The sequence below is a fragment of the Triturus cristatus genome, chromosome 9, assembly GCF_964204655.1.
Source record: "Triturus cristatus chromosome 9, aTriCri1.1, whole genome shotgun sequence".
Taxonomy (NCBI): domain Eukaryota; kingdom Metazoa; phylum Chordata; class Amphibia; order Caudata; family Salamandridae; genus Triturus; species Triturus cristatus.
In genome coordinates, this window is record NC_140592.1 from 779,591,365 (window position 1) to 779,611,020 (window position 19,656).

At 46.5% G+C, this 19,656-nt stretch overlaps 1 protein-coding gene across 1 annotated transcript in view; it reads left to right on the forward strand.

Moving 5' to 3' along the window:
- The window catches only part of LRRC9 (leucine rich repeat containing 9), a 597,819-nt gene that overhangs the window by 181,734 nt on the left and 396,429 nt on the right, over window positions 1–19,656 (forward strand). Inside the window, exons 9-10 of the mRNA XM_085626156.1 lie at window positions 4,417–4,643; window positions 12,776–12,907. Of these exons, the coding sequence (XP_085482282.1) occupies window positions 4,417–4,643; window positions 12,776–12,907 (359 nt within the window). The remainder of the gene's footprint in view (window positions 1–4,416; window positions 4,644–12,775; window positions 12,908–19,656) is intronic.

Genomic DNA, 19,656 nt, shown 5'->3' on the forward strand with positions numbered 1-19,656 from the left:
ATAAATTGGCTGCCAAAGGATTTGTGCCGTAGAATGTTGGGTTTGCTTGTCCAGTAGACAAAATACACATGAAAACCAATGTGTTGGGAGATAGAATTTACACCGTTGCATAAAGGATCTCATCCCATTCAAATTTTTAAAAAGATGTGCTAAAGAACAGTTGATGTATAACAAAAATAAATTTGGTGAATAATGAATTCCTTTATAAATACACAAGAAATATGCATAGTAAAAAGCTAAAGTTCATTACTGAAAGATGCAATTCCTTACCTCTCTCGCTCAATCAGTCAGAAAACCAAAAATTACAAACATCCTAAGAACCCTTATTCGTATTATTCTTATTGGATTCCAAAAATGGTCTGACATACGCAATCATAAATCCTATTTTGTGCCAGCATTTTACAGGGTTGTTTGCACAGACGTCTGCCCTTATTTTATCAGGCTGTGTATAGCCTTCTGAAAAATGTATGGGCAAAAAACTTTCTCTAACCATAAAGCCCTTCTGCAAAGACAACCAAAATATAGATATATTTGTTACTCTCGTGTTCTGCACTCCCACTTTTCCAACTGGTTGGGTATTGCGTGCCCTGTCAGGCAGGATAGCAAAAAAAAATTCTAAAAGAATGTAATCTTTTAAATAATGTTGGAGGCATCCTTGTGTGATCTTCCTTCTGCCCCCTTGTCAACAACTGTTACACTTACTTCCTGTGGCTCAAATTATCTTGCAGAATGTCAGTACTTCCTCTTTTTGGTAGAACTGCCTTCATCTTCATACTGTATGTCTTCTAGAAGAGATGTGTTTTCTAGTTCGTTGGATTGAAAAAGTATGCCTCTTTCTACCATGTTCAAAATAAATTGGGCAGCACATGGACACCTTGTATCCCCTATTCCTTAGTTAAACATGCAAAAGATTTCCAGAAGCCACGATATCTCAAATTATACTCTTTGTTTATTTTGTCATGCAATTTCAATAAATCGTGTAAATGTATTTCATGAAAGTGCTTTTTCAGTGTTACAAATTCAGTCTTAATGAGAGTGATTATCTTTCATATTTTGTGTTGTATTTTCTGTGCCATCAATTCATTCAAGGTTGTGCAAATGCTGTTTGTTGTTGATGTCCAACTCTACAGTTACTAAACCTTTACTTTGTAGCAGGACAATACTGTCACAGTTAGTTAAGTGACATTCTGTATTAGGCACTGTATCTGAAATGGCAGTGGTTGCTGGTGTCTTTGAACAGATTGATGATTCCTTTGGGACCTTTCACTGCCCATTCAGTGTGTGAATCTCTAGGAGCTTGCATTGTGAGTACCCCTTGGATGGGAAGCACCATGTCACAAGGATGGGTTCCTGTGACAGTGGTTCACTTGCTCATACCTGACCAAGCCAAAATAGTACTGCAGAAGGCTATTGATGCTTTGGAACTCTACAAACAGGTGTGAGCATCCTGTGAGTAAATCAGGTTACATCGACCACATCTATCAATCTCCCAGATCTCCTTGTCGGTGAAGAATGTCTCCATTCATGTACACCGTAGCAACATATCAGTAGTAGATGTACCTGCGACTCATGAATTTTACCAGATGATACTAAATCACATAACCCTACCCTTAAGCTGATTAAGGGTACATTAACGGATAAGAGAACAGGGTTTACAATAAAAAATGGCCCTTCTTTGGAGCTAAAACATGCATCAGAGACACTGTGTCATCTTACAATAATCCTAAGAAAGTGGATAAAAGGATAAGGAGAATAATAGGAATAAATCAGTGATGAAATTGATAGTGAAGGAAATAGAAACTCAAAGAAACTCCCTTCATTTCTCAGGAAACAGTCCCTTATGTGATCCCCAGACTCATTAATCACTTGTCACAGAGACAGTACACATTTCCGAGGATGAGAAGTTTGACTAAACTAGATACTTAATTCTCTTTAGGACCAGATGTAATGATCTATGTGGGGGAATTTTTAATTCTTCTCCTTCTTTGCATTTTTTGTCTACCAATGTGGAATCTTTTCATTTAAGGTGTACCTTTCAGAGCAAGAATTCAATTTTCCTTTGTATTGTCCACTTTGTCTTAATATGTGTCCGGTTCCATTTGTGATTTTCACCAAAGACTGCTTTGTAGCCCAGTTATATACTGTCCAAGAAGCATAGGTTTAATTTCTTGGTAAAAGCCTCTGCCTTTGTGCCTTCCACAGTTGTATATTCCTTCAAGAAGGCTTATCTCGTGTTGGTGTTGCAAGAAGATTTAATAATCATCTTGAAACATGAATGCTCACTAGGTGGACATCTAACATCCTTTTAGCAACAGTGGACCACTCAGGCCAGTTAGGAGTGCATATCATTAAAAAGAGTCATACTTGAACCGCTCTCAAGCCCCTGCCCCAAATCCTCTAATTTACTGGGTTCAAATCCAGATGTTTTGTAAGAGATTCAAACACGTCTTCTGGGTGTAACTGAGTTATTCCTAAAGAAGGAAAAGGACATAAGGTTTTATTTCAAGGGCTTTATTATTTCCCGGATGATCTACATTGGAATCTGAACTTCACAGGATAAACTATGTCTCCATGTTGGGGCTCTTCTATAAGGTCACTGCATCTCTCATATTCAAGGTTATGGGTGTAGGCGACTGGACAACATCTGTAAAACATTAAGGTGCATACTTGTACATCCTCAAGAAGGAAAAGGATCATCAGTTTCTTAGCTTCGCAATTGGGGACTAGCATTATCAATACAGATATCTAAATTGTGTCTAAATTCTATGATGAGTTACTCTGTGATTTAGCAGAGCAGAGCTTGAGCAGACAGTGTCCCATTTATCAAGTTCTCCTTTGACTTTGGCAAGGGATACCCAGGGGTTCCTCGGTCTAATGACCTTTTCTAGTTAGGTGTTATTATTTGACTTTGAATGTGAGTTCTTCAACTTCATCTCACCAGACACTGGACTTTGCCCCATACCTTACTGTCCTCAAACATCACAGTTCCCAGGCGGTATTCGGTGTTTCCTCAATCGTGATCGTTAGAATTCAACAAGTTGAAGTTAGGTCTAATTTAGAATCTGTCTTCTACAGCCAAAGGGTCCATGGACTTTCCTCACTATGGATGGGGACATCACTGTAGGCACTTGCAATTTCTAGCCTGTGAATGGCCCTCTTCACCTAGACTGTGTGATGCAAAGATGTGCTTTTCTATTCTAGTTTCAGAACAAAGTAGCTCATAAATAGTTTTAAAAAATTCTGTTTTGAAACATACATGTTTTATTCATTTTACAGTTTTTTTTTTTATTGAAGCAATGGTCCTTTCCCCCCTAAATCCTCCCTTGTAGTATGCCTTGAGATCAGTCCATAGTACTACAAGGTATCAAAATAATACTTTTTGACAGGATCCTTTTCGAGTTCTCCTTCCATACCTATCAGGTTGATTTCTTATACGGCATTGAAGGAGAATATTTCTGTGGGTGCCTTTTCTCAAATTAGGGCCTGATTACAATGCCCGTCCACTAGTCGGAATGCTTTCAGTAATCCCAAGCGTGGCTCTTTCCTCCCTTGGGATTACGATGTCGGGTTTCGCAGCCATTTTGTGCCGGCCTTTCTGACACAGAAAGGCTGTCGGAACTCGACTTTGGAGGCCCCCAGTAGGGCCCCCATGGGTGCACGGCCTCCAGATGGAGGTCGAGGGGGCATCTATGGTACACTTTTGTTGTTCCCTGCATCCCGTGGCAGGCACCTTGAGGTACTTGCCACGGTCTGTAGGGATAAACTGCACCTCCTATCTTACAATGGGTGCATGTATTCCGACCGTAATACATGCTCCCATTGTAAAGTATAGGAAGGCGACCAAACAGTGTGTGGTTGCATCGACCCTGCTCCAAGGGCGTGTGTTCACTCTCTCTCTTGCTTCGTGTGGTTGCATCCTAATTAGTCGGTCAGGACCACCGACAAGGTGTCGGTGGGTCCCTTGACCAAGACGATGTCAGGCAGAGGAAACTACACCCGGCATCGTAAAAGGGCCTATAAAGTTTGGGTGAAAAATACAAAGTTGTTGTACATATCATGAATCTCCCATTTGGCCTGGGGGCACGACATACAAAGGCTATAAACATGTTTGCAAAATACTATAAGCCCCTGCTTTATAACCTCTCCTTAAAAGGGTTTAAGCCTTTCTCGATTTGTTAGGCTTGCATGGTAAAGTTATTGCTTTGTTATTTGTGTGCAACTATTGTATTTAGCTCTAATCAGTTAAAATACGGTGATGTGCACCCAAAGGATTAATGTTGACAATCCGTATTTACATTTCTTATATGGTATATTATACATTTCCTGGTTAAAAAATATTTGCATATTGTAATCAATAGAAATACTACATTTATTTTGACTTTATTTAATGGAAATTTGTTATGATATTTTTTACAGCTAGAACGGGAAATGGAAGAACTGCGAACTACAGAAAAAAACGGAAACAATCTGTCAGGTGTTATTAGCCAGGATCAGTGTGACCCGGAAAAAGAAATTGATGGATCAGGAGATCATGTGAAAAGGATTGAAGACTTTACAGAAATCACAAGCTTAGAACAGCAGATCTGTAAAAAAATGAAACTCCTGAAGGAAAGGATTCAATTTTGGACCACAAAACTAGATGAGTATGTGAAACTGTCAAAATGTAACCACAAAAAATAATGTATAACAAAAGACAGCAGGTAAAAGCCCTTCTTTTTTTTGCAAGAAAAAATAAATCCTCAGCCCTTGCACTCTGTAGAAAAAGTTTGACCTAGATACTTAGAAGCTGCATCATTACTCATTGATTCGAAGAAAGGAATGATCTCGGAGACTGAGAACGGACTGAAGGAAGGGAACAGGCGGGTATTTCACACAGCAGCCGTTGCTGTCCTTGATGCATACAGAACAAAGGGTCCTCTGGGAGGCCTAGAAAATGTACACCCCACCCTACTAGACAGGGCTGGGCCCTGTGTGTCACAGTAAGGGAAGGTGAGGCCTCTAGGACATTGGCCTGCTTGACAAGGCCATTTGTGATAAACAAAGACTAAAAAAACATAACGGCTTCGTAGCACATTTCAAACAGTGCAAAGTAATATGAATTAAAAAAAACAAGGAAAGAAAGGAAACTAGATACAGAGTAGAATCCATAGTTAGTGCATGGTCTGTTTTAGGGAAAGAGACAACAGGACTTCCAGGTGAAATGTAATGTAAGGTGGATTTGTAGAGTGATGTGTGTCACCTGTGAAGGTATCCAGGCACTTAAGATTAGGTAGTCTATGTTCTCAGTTAAAGAGGAAAAGACTGAATGCTTTTGATAGCTTTAAAGGGCTGGCCTGTTTTCCTGTTGAAGGCTCACCCTCATATTGTACAGACTATGATGAAGAAGTGGGACCAAATGATAATGTATATCACATATGTCTGCACTGTTCAAAACGAATGGTGAGCAAGATTGAAAAGGCAAGTGAGTGGTCATGCAAAGTTCAGTCTGGTTGAAATTGATGACCTCAGAATATAACCATGACCCCGCTGTTGCAAAACTGGCATAGCAGTGTTTTTAGGACTGTGAGGTGACACAGAGTAAGTGGAAGTAGCAGAACGCCCATACGGTTGGTAGTAGTGAGAGGATTCCACTACATAGTTTGAGGAGGTGAATCTAGTGCCTCCCAAAGATGAGTCTGCAAAATGACATTATTGCTGCATGCTGCCTCCTGATACAAATCTCTTGGAAGAGATGAGGGTGGTGAGCCAGAGGAGCTCTTTGACAGTAGTGATTGGTTAAGAAGTGTCCTTGGTAAGGTTTTTGCTGAATCCATGTGTGCAGCATCTTAAACCCTCCAGACTGATCCTGGAAACACCACAGAGGTGCAGAAGATGAACTGGGGTCTGTCCACTCTGCCACAGAGGGTGTACATTTTTTACAGCTGTGGGTCTGTGATGAGGAATATTTGCAGAGCTTCAAGAAGGCCTCAGGTGTTAATCCCAAAGGTCTGTTCTAGATATATGAACTGACATACGGGTGCAACAACCTTTGTTGAAGTTATGATTAGCATGGCACCTCACTTTGAAACATGCCAAGTTTTTACAAAAAAAAAGTACGTCTGAAAATTCCTTAGGGACACTGTCCATTTAGATCACTATGCTTGCTCGCTCAAGCCATTCCATGGCTGTTCAGCACCCAACAGACCTGCTGATCAGGAACAACTTACACGTCTGTATGAGAACCTTGCATGAAGATCATACATCATGCATCAGCCCTTGGCAGTGCCAGCTCCTGACTGGCTTTTATTATATTTAGAGATTTTCATTGCAAGCTTGTATGCATTTAGCAAAAGTCCGAAATACAATGCCTAAATGCCTTTACACTCTGCCACTTTTACCTCACTAGTCACTTCATCACACAACTATGCCCCAGTGGTAGAACACTTGCTGGAGCAGCTAAAAGTGGTCATCCTCCACCACTACACTTGAAAATGTGTTGTTTTTTGAAACCTTTATTACAAAATGCAGTAGATATACAAGTATGGGCCTACAACCTTCAGGCCGGCCGCTAGCAAAACAGTGAGGTCATAAAACACAGTTATAAAACACAAGCGGCAAGTGGTAAAGGTCCCAGGAATCGAAAGAAGCGTTTGCGGCCACACTGCCCAGACCTCCCAAATGGCGGTTCCATTTTTAATGAAGAACTACAAACAAACCCACAAGGCGGCAAAAGTCTAAGCAACATTATGTGCTCCCCTCGGGAGGACACCACCGATCTACAGGAATAGGAGGGGGGACGGGCAGGGACAGAAACAAAGTGGGCACAATGACACAGAATCAAGGGAACGAGCAGACTAGGGAGACTGGGCCGCCGCCAAGTCAGGCGTCAATGGCGGGGTACAGATCCCGCCACGATAGGAGTTCCAGGGGCCCCACACTTTCACCCATTTCCCAGGCTTACCTCTCGCCACATACACTACCTTTTCCCGAAACATACACCAATCCATGTTGTCCTTCCATACCGAAACCGTTGGTGACCTCTGGGAGCCCCACAATTGTGCTATGTCACGCTTGGCCACCATATATCCCAGTGTCACCCACCACGTTTGCGTCACCGTGTACTCAGTCGGCTCCCACACATTCAACAAACATCTCCTAGCCTCGGGAAATAGCGTCACATGCGTGACCGCTTGCAACACCGCATGTACACCACGCCAGAATCGAGCCACCTCCGGACATTCCCACAAAGTATGGAAGAAGGTCCCTAACAAACCACACCTACGCTTACACATCCCATCCACGGCATATGCCATACGCATCAGACCCGGTCCCGTAACGTAGACCCTGTGGAGTATTTTGAGCTGGACGAAACGAAGGCGGGCCGGTATGGCCACCTCTTTCGGGGAGGCCACCGCAAATACCCAATCCTCGTCATCCAGCTCCAATCCGTCGGCAACCCATGCCTCACGAAGGCCAGCCAGCAGTCCCGATCGATCGTTGATGAGCTTTTTATAAATCAGTGAGATAGTGCCATCCGGTACATGCCCGTCTAGCACTCTATCTTTCAAAGGGGAGCACTCCGGGATGGACGCCACATCCGGGAATACGGAACACAGCGCGTGACGAACCTGTATATACCGGAAGTACTCCCTGTCCTGCAACTGGAATTCCGTTTGCAGCACATCAAACGTTTTAAATCCCCCCCTCGTCCAAAGATCGCCCACCCTGCTGATGCCAATCGTGTCCCACTTCTCAAAGCCTTTCGTAGTCCACAAGCAACCCAATCGCTCAGATGCATACAATGGCGTCGCCCGGGTCAACCGATCCTTCCACCCCATCGCCAAGTTTGCCGTGTGCCACACCCGTACCGCGACCCGTGTAGGACCCGTCAAACGTGCGTCGAGCGATCTAGAGTAGAGCGCACGATTGTAGTCGCCACCCGGCAACAACAATTTGTCCATTTCAAAAGCCGGGTTAAGGGCGGGCCCATAAAGCCCGTGGTTTATCGCAGCCAGCTGGGAGGCCCAGTAATATCGTTTGATGTCTGGGAGGGCGACCCCCCCGTCATACCACGGGAGCGTCAGCTTCGCGAGGGCGATACGCGGCCTCCCATCCCAAAACAGTTGGCGCTGCAGACCCTCCACCTCCCGAAAGTAGCGAGCCGGGACGACGTCCATCGTGTTTTGTAGAGCGTATAAGAACCGTGGCAACGACATCATCTTAAACAGCGCCGCCCGGCCGAGCGGCGAGAGCGGCAAGCGCCTCCAACGCGCCACATCCTCCTTCAGACGCTGGAGGGGGGGGAGTAGGTTCTGTTTATATCGGGCCGCAGCGTCCAGGGTGATAAAGATACCCAGATACTTAAATCCCTGTGGAGCAACCTGGATAGGACAACCCCGCGGAAGGATAGGAGCCTCCCCTGAGAGGACATATACACAGGATTTAGCCCAGTTGATGACTAGGCCGGAGTTGCGGCCAAATGAACACAGTACATCCACTAACACAATCAACGATTCACGTGGGGCAGCAAGGTACAAAAGAATGTCGTCCGCGTAAAGGGAGACGCGATCCTCATACTCAGGAGTCCATCGGAGACCACGGATCGAAGGGTGCCACCGCAGCCACTCCGCCAGGGGCTCCAAGGTGAGCGCAAAGAGGAGCGGCGACAGCGGGCAGCCCTGCCGCGTGCCCCTGCCCAATTCAAAAGGAGCCGATACTCTACCATTCACCACCACCTGCACCAGCGGTCCGGAATACAACAATTTCACCCAGCCAATGAATCCCGGGCCAAACCCAAACTTCGCCAGCGTCGCCCAGATATACGGCCTCTCGAGCGTGTCGAACGCCATAGTGGCGTCCAAGGACGCCAAAATGGCTGGCTCACGTATGAACGGGACCCTCGAGAGCACCCCATGCAGACGCCGCAAGTTAAGCGCGGTGTTGCGATGAGGGATAAAGCCGGACTGGTCCTGATGGATCAGATCGCACACCACGCTGACCAGCCGATTAGCCAGCACCTTGGCCAGAATTTTCGGCTCCGAATTCAACAGCGAAATGGGCCTGTAAGACGTGACCCGATCCCGCGGCCTCCCCTCCTTGTGAATAACCACAATAGTGGCTAGACGCTGGTCCAGCGGGAGGGAACCCGCCGAACGGGCCGCGAGGAACATATCACGGAGATGCGGAGCCAGTGTATCCGGCCGCAATTTGTACAATTCGATGGGAAGGCCATTAGGACCCATGGCCTTGCCAGAGGCGACTGAACGAATGGCGAGGGCAATCTCCTCAGATGTCGGAGCCGCGTCCATCAACAATTTATCCTCTTCCGAAAGGGAAGGCAGCGCAATATCTTTAAGCAGGTCGTGGGAATCCTCTTCCGAGCGGGAAGATACCAGGGAATACACCCCGCGGAAATACTCTGCGAAGCAATCAACAATTTCCTCCGGCTCAGTGACACACACACCATCCAGTCTCTCAACCGACGGGACAACTCGACCCGCTCTTTCCTTTTTATCCAGCCACGCAATCAGTTTTCCAGCCTTATCACCCACATCATACAGTCGCCCCTGTTGCTCCCTACTCAGGCCCGCCTCGGTGACTAAAGCCTTGTAGTCCACTTGTTTGAGTCTGAGAGCATGCAATTTGTCGTCCGTGACACCACAATCCAGATCACCCTCCAACTCAATTATCTCAGATTCGATACGGGTCACCTCCTCCCGCTCGCGCCTCTTGGAATGGGAAATGAGGGATAGGGCCTCCCCCCGGATTACCGTCTTGAACGCCTCCCACAGAGAAACAGCAGACAACACAGATCCCACATTATCTCCAAAATATTGCTCAAGGGATTTAATCAAATCTGCGCGAATTGTGGGGTTACGCAGGTACCAGGGGTTGATCGGGACCACCCTCCCCTCCCCCCTCGGGACAATATCGAAGTGTAACAAGAGCGGGGAGTGGTCTGAAATACCACGAGCAAGGTGTCGCACCTCCCCAACCCTCCCCGCCTGTGCTGCTGGCATCAGAACATAATCAAGCCTCGAAAGACTACCATGAGCCCCGGAATGAAAGGTGTATTGTACCTGCGCAGGGTGTTTCAGCCGCCAACAATCCACCAGTCCCAGGGTATCCAAGAGGCTAGACAACCAAGTTTGGGCGCGGGGGAGATCCCTGGGTGGGTGACGATCCTCAGTTCCGGAAATTACAGCGTTAAAATCCCCCCCAACCACTAGAGTCCCCTCTGGCAGCCCAAGAAGAAGGCGCCCCAAATCAGCGAAAGTAGTCATCTGCAACCCCGGCGGGACATAAACAGAAACCAAAACAATCACTTTACCCTCCCATCTACCCACTAGAGCCGTATACCGTCCCCTATCGTCATGGAGCACCTCATCAACCTCCAACGGGAGCGAGGTTTTAACCATAATGCCCACACCCCTCGAACCAGAGGTGAAGCCCGAATGAGCTACAAGACGATAGCCCCGCCTGTTCATAGCACGGAAGGAATTACCAATAAGGTGTGTTTCCTGCAGGAATACAATATCAGGTGAAATCCGTATTAAAAACTGCAGGACCACCCCCCGTTTTATCCTGTCCCCCAGTCCATTAACATTCCAGGAAAGAAGTCTCAATCCCCTACCCCCCATCACAGCCAGAACCGATCAGTCTCCCCCCAGAGAGCACTTTAGATACAGCACAACAATACTTCTGCCTTGTGGTACAAACAAATAATACCCAACCCCAACCCAACATCCCAAACAAAACTCCCCCCTCCCTGCACCCCTGCATGAGCCCAAACAGCCCCCCCAACTTGCATTGTGCCTGTCGCCCCTGTAAGAACTAAACTACAAAGACCCCCTAGAGGAGGAAAGAGAACCCCCTCGAGACACAGCACAACCTCCAATGGAGGGGGAACGAGACACGACAGTCAAGAAACCCTGAGCATGGCCGAAAAGTGGCATCATCAGGAATTAGCCCCAGTGTCAATACCTCAGACCCGGTCCGGTGGGCACTCTCCTCCCGCTGCCCCCATCCCCTCCCGATCATGTCCCCTAGACAAAGTGTCCAACCAGTCCCCGGCCGTCTCTGGACGGTCAAAGAAGTGAGTGCGACCGTCAGACTCCACACGCAGCCTGGCCGGGAAAAGCATGGCATATTTTAAGTTCATATCTCGAAGCCGCCGCTTGACGCCCATGAAACCCAGTCTCTGCTTCTGGACCGCCTGCGTGAAATCAGGATAAAAGTTCACCTCCATGTTCTCCAGCTTAAGCGGCCCCCGCAGTCTAGAAGCTTGTAAAATCGCATCCCAGTTGAAGATACGGGCAATAAGAGGCCGCGGGGGAGCTCCGACCTTCGGCTTGCCGCCAGGAACTCTATGGGCCCTCTCCACCGCAAAGAATTTACTCAGTCCTCGAGGCTGGAGATGAGTAGAGATCAGATCCTCCACAAAGAGATCCACCGCCGAATCCTCCAGTCCCTCAGGCACCCCGATAATGCGAACGTTATTCCTCCGGGCCCTGCTCTCGGAGTCCTCCAGTCGCCGATCTGTGAGCGCACTGGCCTGCCGGAGCCGACGTACCTCCGTCTGGAGGGCCGCCACCTCAGTCGTGAGGCCCGACGCGGTATGGGCCAAAGAGTCAACCCGGTCATTTGTCTTGGAGAGATCTGCTCTAACAAGGTTGACATCGATGAGAACCGCGTCGAGTTTGTGCGCCAGGGTGTCAAATTGTTGACCCACCGAGGTCTTCATCTCAGCTATGGCGCTCATGACGTCCTGCAAAGTCAGATCCGTCGGCAAATCCGGGGCATCCGCGGGGCACTCAGAAGACTTATGCGACTTGCCGGGAGAACCTTTCGGTAGGGTGTAGCGATCCATAATGTTGACTTGCAGTGCGGCGCCACGCCGGGTCGATTTGGCCTTCAGCCGATCTCCATCCTGCTTCGTGGCCATCGTCCTGTATCTCGCACCCCCACGAGTCATGCAGCAGAGAACGAGCAATCGAGGCCGAGGACCCCAGAGGTCACCTCAGGAAGGCTGAGCAGGTCCCCGCAGGCAGGCAGGATCCCCCAGCGAGGCAACCACCACACAAACAAGCGCCGTGATCCCACTCGCGATGGTGGCAAGGGGACTCAAAAGCGAAAGTGAAAGTGTGGGGTACGCGACTCGCCAGGCTCGTCCCGCCGTTGTTATTCACTTCTCCACTGGATCACCCCCCAACTCAAGTCCGGGGTCAGGAGAGGAGCAGGCCGCAAACTTCAGTCGATGCTCATCACGGCACACGGGGTCCGATTCAAAAACGGAAAACGGGTACCACCTCGGCTCAGGTTCACCCACACAGTCCCCTCAACCGAATCAGGATGAAGACAGGATAAACGTAGGAGGTCGCGGAGGTCCTCGGGAGCCTCGCACCTACGCGGCCATCTTGGTTGCGCGCTAGGCTCCTCCTGAAAATGTGTTTTAACTTGTTAAAATCTTCAGTGAAACCCAGATACATTTCCTTGAAGCCAAATGACTGATGCACACCTAGCGTTGCTTGTAACTCATTAACAGTCACATGACAGGATTAAAAGTTTGAAAAGAAGAGAATTTTGATAACGTTGTCAGGTTGGTTTTCCAAACATAAGTATGGATGTATTTCTGTTTTGAATAATAGTAATTGTAAGATTCATGCAACAGTAACAGTGCCTCTTGAAATGCCTTTAAGTCTGCTGATTTTGTTTTTATTTTCAGTTACATCAGAGCTTTATTTGATTCAGCTAGGTAACTTGTTATATTTTCTGCTATTTGTGTTTTTTTAACCAGAGCAGAGACGCTACACCAGAAGGATGTTACGAAGCATAAAGAAAGTACTGACATAATGTTCCAGTTCCTGCTGACTGAATTAGAAACAGTTGGAAATATTCGATTTGAAGAGGGCACACCATCAGATGCTTGGTATAATGGTTTCTTATATTCATTTCTGCCTAGCATGTTTTTGTCATTGTGGCAGGTACCTTGATTCATAGACCCCTGCATTGACTGTTTATGAACTTTAAATAATTTCTCTTTTTTTCTGGAAATCGTTCTAAAGCTTTCCTTCCATTAAAAGGGTATGCCACTCTAAAATCTCTCCACAGGCATACAGCTCTCTGTTGCATTTATGTTTCTGGAAATCAAATGTGCTTGTAAGAGGTAGTCAGCATTGTTTTTACACAAAGACGAATTACCCTTAGTGCACCCAAATGAAACAAAAAATTGAATAAAGACATTATCATTTCATTTTGGATAAAAAATGTAGGTTTCTTCGGTATGTTAATACGCTTCAATAACAGATTTATTTGTCAAATGTAAGTTTGCAAAACGTTTATTGAACCAAGATGACATTCTCAAAAAGATCTATCAGAAGAAAACTAAAAAACGTAGATTGTTGAAAAGAATATCATATAATTTCCGTGGGCTAGGAGGAATGAACTAGATCATTAGTATGGTTCAAATTTTAAGGTTTACAAATCATCTATACTGGTTTAAGTTGAAGGATACCAAACATGATTACCAACAGTTGCAAGGTTTTAAAAACACAAGCATAATTTTCAGATTAAGAAGCAAAGAATTTCAATGAGATAAACAACTCATAAGCTCACATGAAAACTGTTATGAGGCATGGCATGCATAAAATAATACATATTTTGGATAAAAGTTTAAAAAAACAAAAATCCCTCATGCTTTATAATGGTTATATTCACCATTCTAAATATTACCTTCTTTATAGCAGACCAACAGTTGTCAAATTTCGGCTTATGATTGTATGTACATACCTGAACATTGCCATTATCAATTTATCATTACAGTAATATTTGTCTCATTTTCAGATATTGATAAGAATTGGGTTTACCAGTAATAAATAATATCTCATACCTGACAAAATACACGGTAGATGACAGATTTAGTTTTTTCACATTATACTGATATTTCCATTTTTGGGTGGACTTGCACCTAAGGATACGTTAAGAGTATTTAGAAACATTCATCATGGTTAACATCCATTTTGGCAGAAGATAATTCTTATATCCTTGAACAGTGGGCCATTCGTCCTCTGTTCCAATTTATGTGAGGTTGAATGTCAGAGAAAATAACACCGTATCATGTTTAATTGTAGGATTAAAAAGAAATTGGAATAATTTGTACCCGTTACTATAGGCTCTGTATTCTTTAAAGTTCACTGATGACAACTGTGAGACCTCCTGACGATATGACCCTTGCAGTAAGCTAGTAACCATTGCTAATATGATTAAACAAGATAGTCTCTCGATCACAGATGTGCCGTAATAAGATGTGGACCAGCAGGTTATGAAACCTCTGGACTACATACCAGGTTCACCATCTTCTTGTGTTACAAAAGTTGCCATGCATACTTCACAACTCCATCAGTCTTTCTCCATGTTTTCTACTCAAAAGCATCCCCGAAATTTGCAGCTTCCATTTCTTATCTTTCAGTGTTTATATTCCCAAGTAGTTGACTGGAACACAAAATAGCATAGGAACACTACATTTCCTTTAGTAACATATCATTCACAAATGTAAAGTGTTGTGCATACCAGTGCATCTCCTCAGCTAGCCCACCTCCAGCTGCTTCCTAACCTATGTGTGTCCATCAAACAGTAGACACGAGGGCGCAATTTAATATACAATGCGACAATTACTTGTATCCTGAAGTACTAACGAGAGCATTTCTCTGCTTACAGCAACTAAAATATGTCTTCAAAACCCAGCAATCTGTGGTCACGTTGCACACAGTCCTGTTCTTGGTATGGCACTAGTCTATGCTTTTTATCATGCAAAATCTGCTACAAACAAAACGCTGTGTGAATTTTTAATCGAGCGTTTCAGTAAGGCCATTTAATTCTTTAAAGAGTAAATGTTCTTTGTTGTTCATGTGACTTGTTAAACAGCGTGGTGATAATATAATATATGGTGTATAAGAGTGGCAACCCCTGCTCCCTTTAGGCTAAATTGTTTCAGTTTACAAGAAAGTTAGTTTTGCTTGGGGAAGCAGCAACCAGCACAGATCATTTGGGGTTGTTTTTTCCCCATAGTGTTAGGAATTCTTTATTTTTATTTTATTCACAACGTTGGGACATCTTTGGATTTATTGGCAATACATTTTTGAATTTTTTTGATCATTGTTGATGTATGTGAATGGGAGTCTACCGCAGAGCTTGCCATGGAGTTGGACAGTCAGGGTTGATCAGATGAAGAAAAGGTGGTTTACATAAAATCCTGATTTATTAAGGGGTGGTGATTGTGGGAGGTCTGTGGCAGCGGCTGATGAAAATGTTTTTATATATCGCTAGACATCATCACACCTCTTGCAGTGCTGGTAAAATCTTTAAATCACATTCTGAAGACCATTGAAATTCAAGTTCTAGTTGCACCAACAATTAAGATGAGCACAGGTACACTTTATATATTTTGTTCTGAAGAGGACGAGATGTGGGTCCTGTGCTCACTGTGCCATGGGACATAAACTGCACCTCACTGATGAGGCCAAATAAGGCTGAAACTAGACTGAGGTTGCTTGTGGTCCTTGGAAATATAGCTTAACAGTGTAGGCTTAACTGTTCCTTTTGTAGCTTGATAAAGGTTGATTTGCATATGGTTGATCTCTGCCTGTAGCGCACAATGAGAGAAAATAGAGTGGACTGGAATGTGGTCCTCTTAATTACCAAATTAATTACCAATTGCCAGTGATTTACATACTCTAGCATTCCACCCATCAGGTTTATGTTTTTCTGGAGTAGGCACATGATTACATGGAAATAATGGCTTCTAGGGTACTGTGTAATGTTTAGAAACCTCCTAAATGTTGTTTTTGCAAAGACCCTATGAACATTGACTATACTACCTAAAATGTCTCATAAGAGAGTGTCATCAAAGGCACTTGTCTCATCAATATTGTGATAGATATCTCAAAGGTTTTAGAGAATGTGATGTGACTTGAAATAATCATTAATTGAAATAAATCTTTGTGTCAAAGCATTGCTCTATGTTGATTACCCCTTAGACATATGCCATTGAGAGCTTACCATTAATGGCAGTATTGACATTCCAATGTGTCACTATCTGATAGAGACATCTAGCTGCAGATTCCTTACCTTTGAATTTCCCAGGTGTCAGAGTGGATCTAGAAGATTTTTCGTGAGCAGTACCCCTGTGCGTCAGTAGATGGCATTGGTCTGCTCCGTGTGGCGTCACCTGCACCAGAAATTACGTCAGCGGCACATATATAGGCACCACCTTGGCGCACTGACGTCAGTTTTTTTCTTTCCACACCAGCCAGTGCTGATCCAAGAGGAGAGCTACCCCTTTGACATTTTGCCGTTCTTTTTTTGAGGTTTCCTCCTGGTGTATGGAGCATGTCACTGAGGAAGACAAGTTTTAACTCCTGTGGCACCTGTCACAGCGCCATGTGGGTGACGGACCCACACCTCATGTTTGTGGTGCTTGTAGTGCGACCACGACTCCAAGTTGTGCTCCGACTGCCGGGCCGTGGCACCAAAGGCTTTGAGGGTGTGGTCCCTGAAGCTGCTAGCAGTCTGTCAGGTGACTCCATGGATGTCATGGTCCCACTCAAGAGGAAGGTCTCAGGGCCATTCCAGGAATCTGAAGTCCTCTTTATCCCACTCTAAACCGTTGGGGGACTCAGATAAGAGGCACAAAAAACACTAGAAGTCGAAGCTTTCTTCGACATCTTGTCCATCGGCTGATGCGTTGATGAAACATCGGCATTCGAGGTCTGTTTCCTCGGAACCTGTGCCTGGGCTGACTCCGCACCTCCTCAACTTTCCGGAAGCCAGAGCAACCTCTGTTAAAATCAAAGAATACTATGAGGACACATGCCTCATTTTTGAGTGGTCGACCCAGCGCATCTTTTGGGCCCAACTTGGTTGGATGGGGCCCCACCTGGTTCTGCGGCGGCGGCTCTGGCTCCAGCTCTGAGGAGCCCCCATGGATCCGGACCAGCACCAGTCATGCCACTACAACCTTCCCTAGCACTGGCCCCAATGCCAATGCTCCAGTTTCCGGCAGCGCGAGCCCTATTCTAATCCAGACGACACGGAGCTGGAGCTCCGCTGACCAGTGGCAATTCTGGCACCGACAGGACCTCGTGTCCTAGGTCGGAGCCTTAGCCGAATTGTAAAGGGCTAGGCCTTGGGGAGGCATGGGAGGGGGTCACTGGACCCTTTCGAACACCAGTATGGGCAGGATATGGACCACTGTGAGAAACTAGATGTTGCCAGCGCTTAGGACACATCTCTAGATACTGGCATGCTTACTCCCCCTAACTTGGCTATGGAAGATGGAGCTACATATGCAATGGTGGAGTGGAGGGCGGCTGAGATCGTCGAACTTAGTTTGCCCTCGGTGGCAGTCAAGACTAACATCTGTCTCCTCCTCTGAACCCCTACTCCCGGTCAATGAGGCCCTCACCGACGTCCTTCTGGGGACCTGGTCCAAACCTAGCACAGGGGCTCCTATCAATCGGACGATTGCCGGCCGCCACCGCCCCACTCCAGGAGACTCAAATTGCGTCACCATACACCCTACCCCAGAGAGCTTGGTGGTCCTAGCCTCTACTTCCCATTGCGCGTTCCCTGCTGCTCCCCCTGACAGGGAATCCATGTGGTTCAATCGCCAGCCTTGCCTTGCAGTCAGTGAACACCGATTACTTATTGGGCCGCTATTTCCACACCCTGTGGGAAACAATTGTGCAAGTGCTGTCACCGGTCCTGGAGGACATTCTCTCATGCACTTGCAGATGGGAGAGAGATACAGCGAAATTCACTATACACAGTGCCTTGGATATGACCGTATTGCTGGACAGAGTGGTTTCACCGACGTTGGCCCTCATAGGCCCAGCTGAGAACATCTGGCTTTTAGGAGGATGCGCAGCTTCCCTCATGGACATGCCCTTCAATGGCACCCATCTCGTCAGAGACAAGGCAGATTCAGCGATGGAGCGCTTTCAAGACTCGTGGATTACGGCCAACTCCATGGGCCTCTCAGCTGCCCAACATCCCCAGTCTGCCTAACACTCCTTTCATGGCTACATAAAGGGGTTTCAACTGTGCCTACCTTTCCCAGCCACTGAGACATGCAAGCTTCCCAGCCTCTGTGTGGACAAGGGCATGGTTCCTACCAGTCTTGTGAGTCGGATAACCAGCGGTGTGGTCCAGCCACCACCCCCCGGCAGCCTCTAAACCTTCAAATCTTTTAGATCATGGGCTTCCAGTTGGTGGCAAGATCCACCATCACCTCCACCACTGGCAGTCACTAACATCAGACAGGTGGGTTCTGCAGATCGTCCAAAGGGGCTGCTCCATCCCCTTCGAGACTACCCCTTCCTCCTTGCCTCCATCTTACGACCGGCTGCCAGAGGATCATCTGCTCTGGGAGGAAGTCCTGGCTCTCTTGGTTAAAGGAGCCATAGAGAGTCTTCCTGTGCCAGAAGTAGGCTGCAGTTGCTATTTCTGCTTCATTCTGGTCCCGAAAAAGGATAAGGTTCTAAGTCCCATCCTAAATCTCCGAGCCCTCATCCACTTCCTCAAAAAGAAGAAATTCATGATGCTCACATTGGCTCAGGTCTTGTCTGCCCTGGACCCAGGAGACTGGATGGTACCATTAGACTGGCAGAACGCCTATTTTCACTTTCCAGTCTTGCCTGCCCATCGGCATTATCTGTGGTTTACGGTAGGCCACAAGCATTTTCAGTAAACATGCTTCCTTTTGGCCTTACCAGCGCCCCTCGAGTGTTCACCAATGTGATGGCGGAGGTTGCAGCTCATCTAGGCAGATTAGGGGTGCTATCTCAATGACTGGCTGTTGAAGGCACGCTCACACCAGGCTGTCGTCTCCCACCTTCAGAATACAGCGGACCTCCTGCATTCGCTGAGATTCAGTATCAACATGCCGAAGTCACACCTGACTCCCTCTCAGACACTTCATTTCATTGGAGTTGTTCTGGACACACTGAAGGTTCAGACTTCTCCTCCCGAGCAGCAAGTCCAGGATATTCAGGCGATGATAACATTGTTTTTGGCCTCTATCCTGGATTTCAGTGAGACTGACTCTGAGGCTGCTGGGCCTTATCGCCTCCTGCATCCTGCTAGTGTCACATGCCAGATGGCATATGCGGGTTCTGTAGTGGGACCTGAAGTTTCGGAACAGCACCAGAGGAATCTCCCCATCATGCTCCAGATCTCAGAGGGAACTGCAAAGGACCTGCAGTGGTGGCTAACGAAACATGATTGGGTCAGAGGTAGACCCCTGTCCCTTCTCCAACCAGATCTCACAGAAGGGACAGATGCGTCACACCTTGGATAAGGCGGCCATCTGGGAGAGGTGAAGATCAGAGGACTCTGGTCTCCGGCGAAATCCGGACTCCATATCAACCTGTTGGAGGTCCGAGTGATCCGATTGGCATTGGAAGTCTTTCTACCCTACATCAAAGAAAGGCTGGTACAAGTGTTCATGGACAACACTGCTACCATATGGTACTGCAGCAAACAGGGCGGTATGGGTTTGGTGACCCTTTGTCAAGAGGCCCTGCGCCTCTGAACATGGCTGGACAAGCAAGGCATTTTCCTGAACGCCAGGGCTGGCGACATCAGCCGCCGATGCCTAGCGGGTCAAGAATGGCGTCTTCA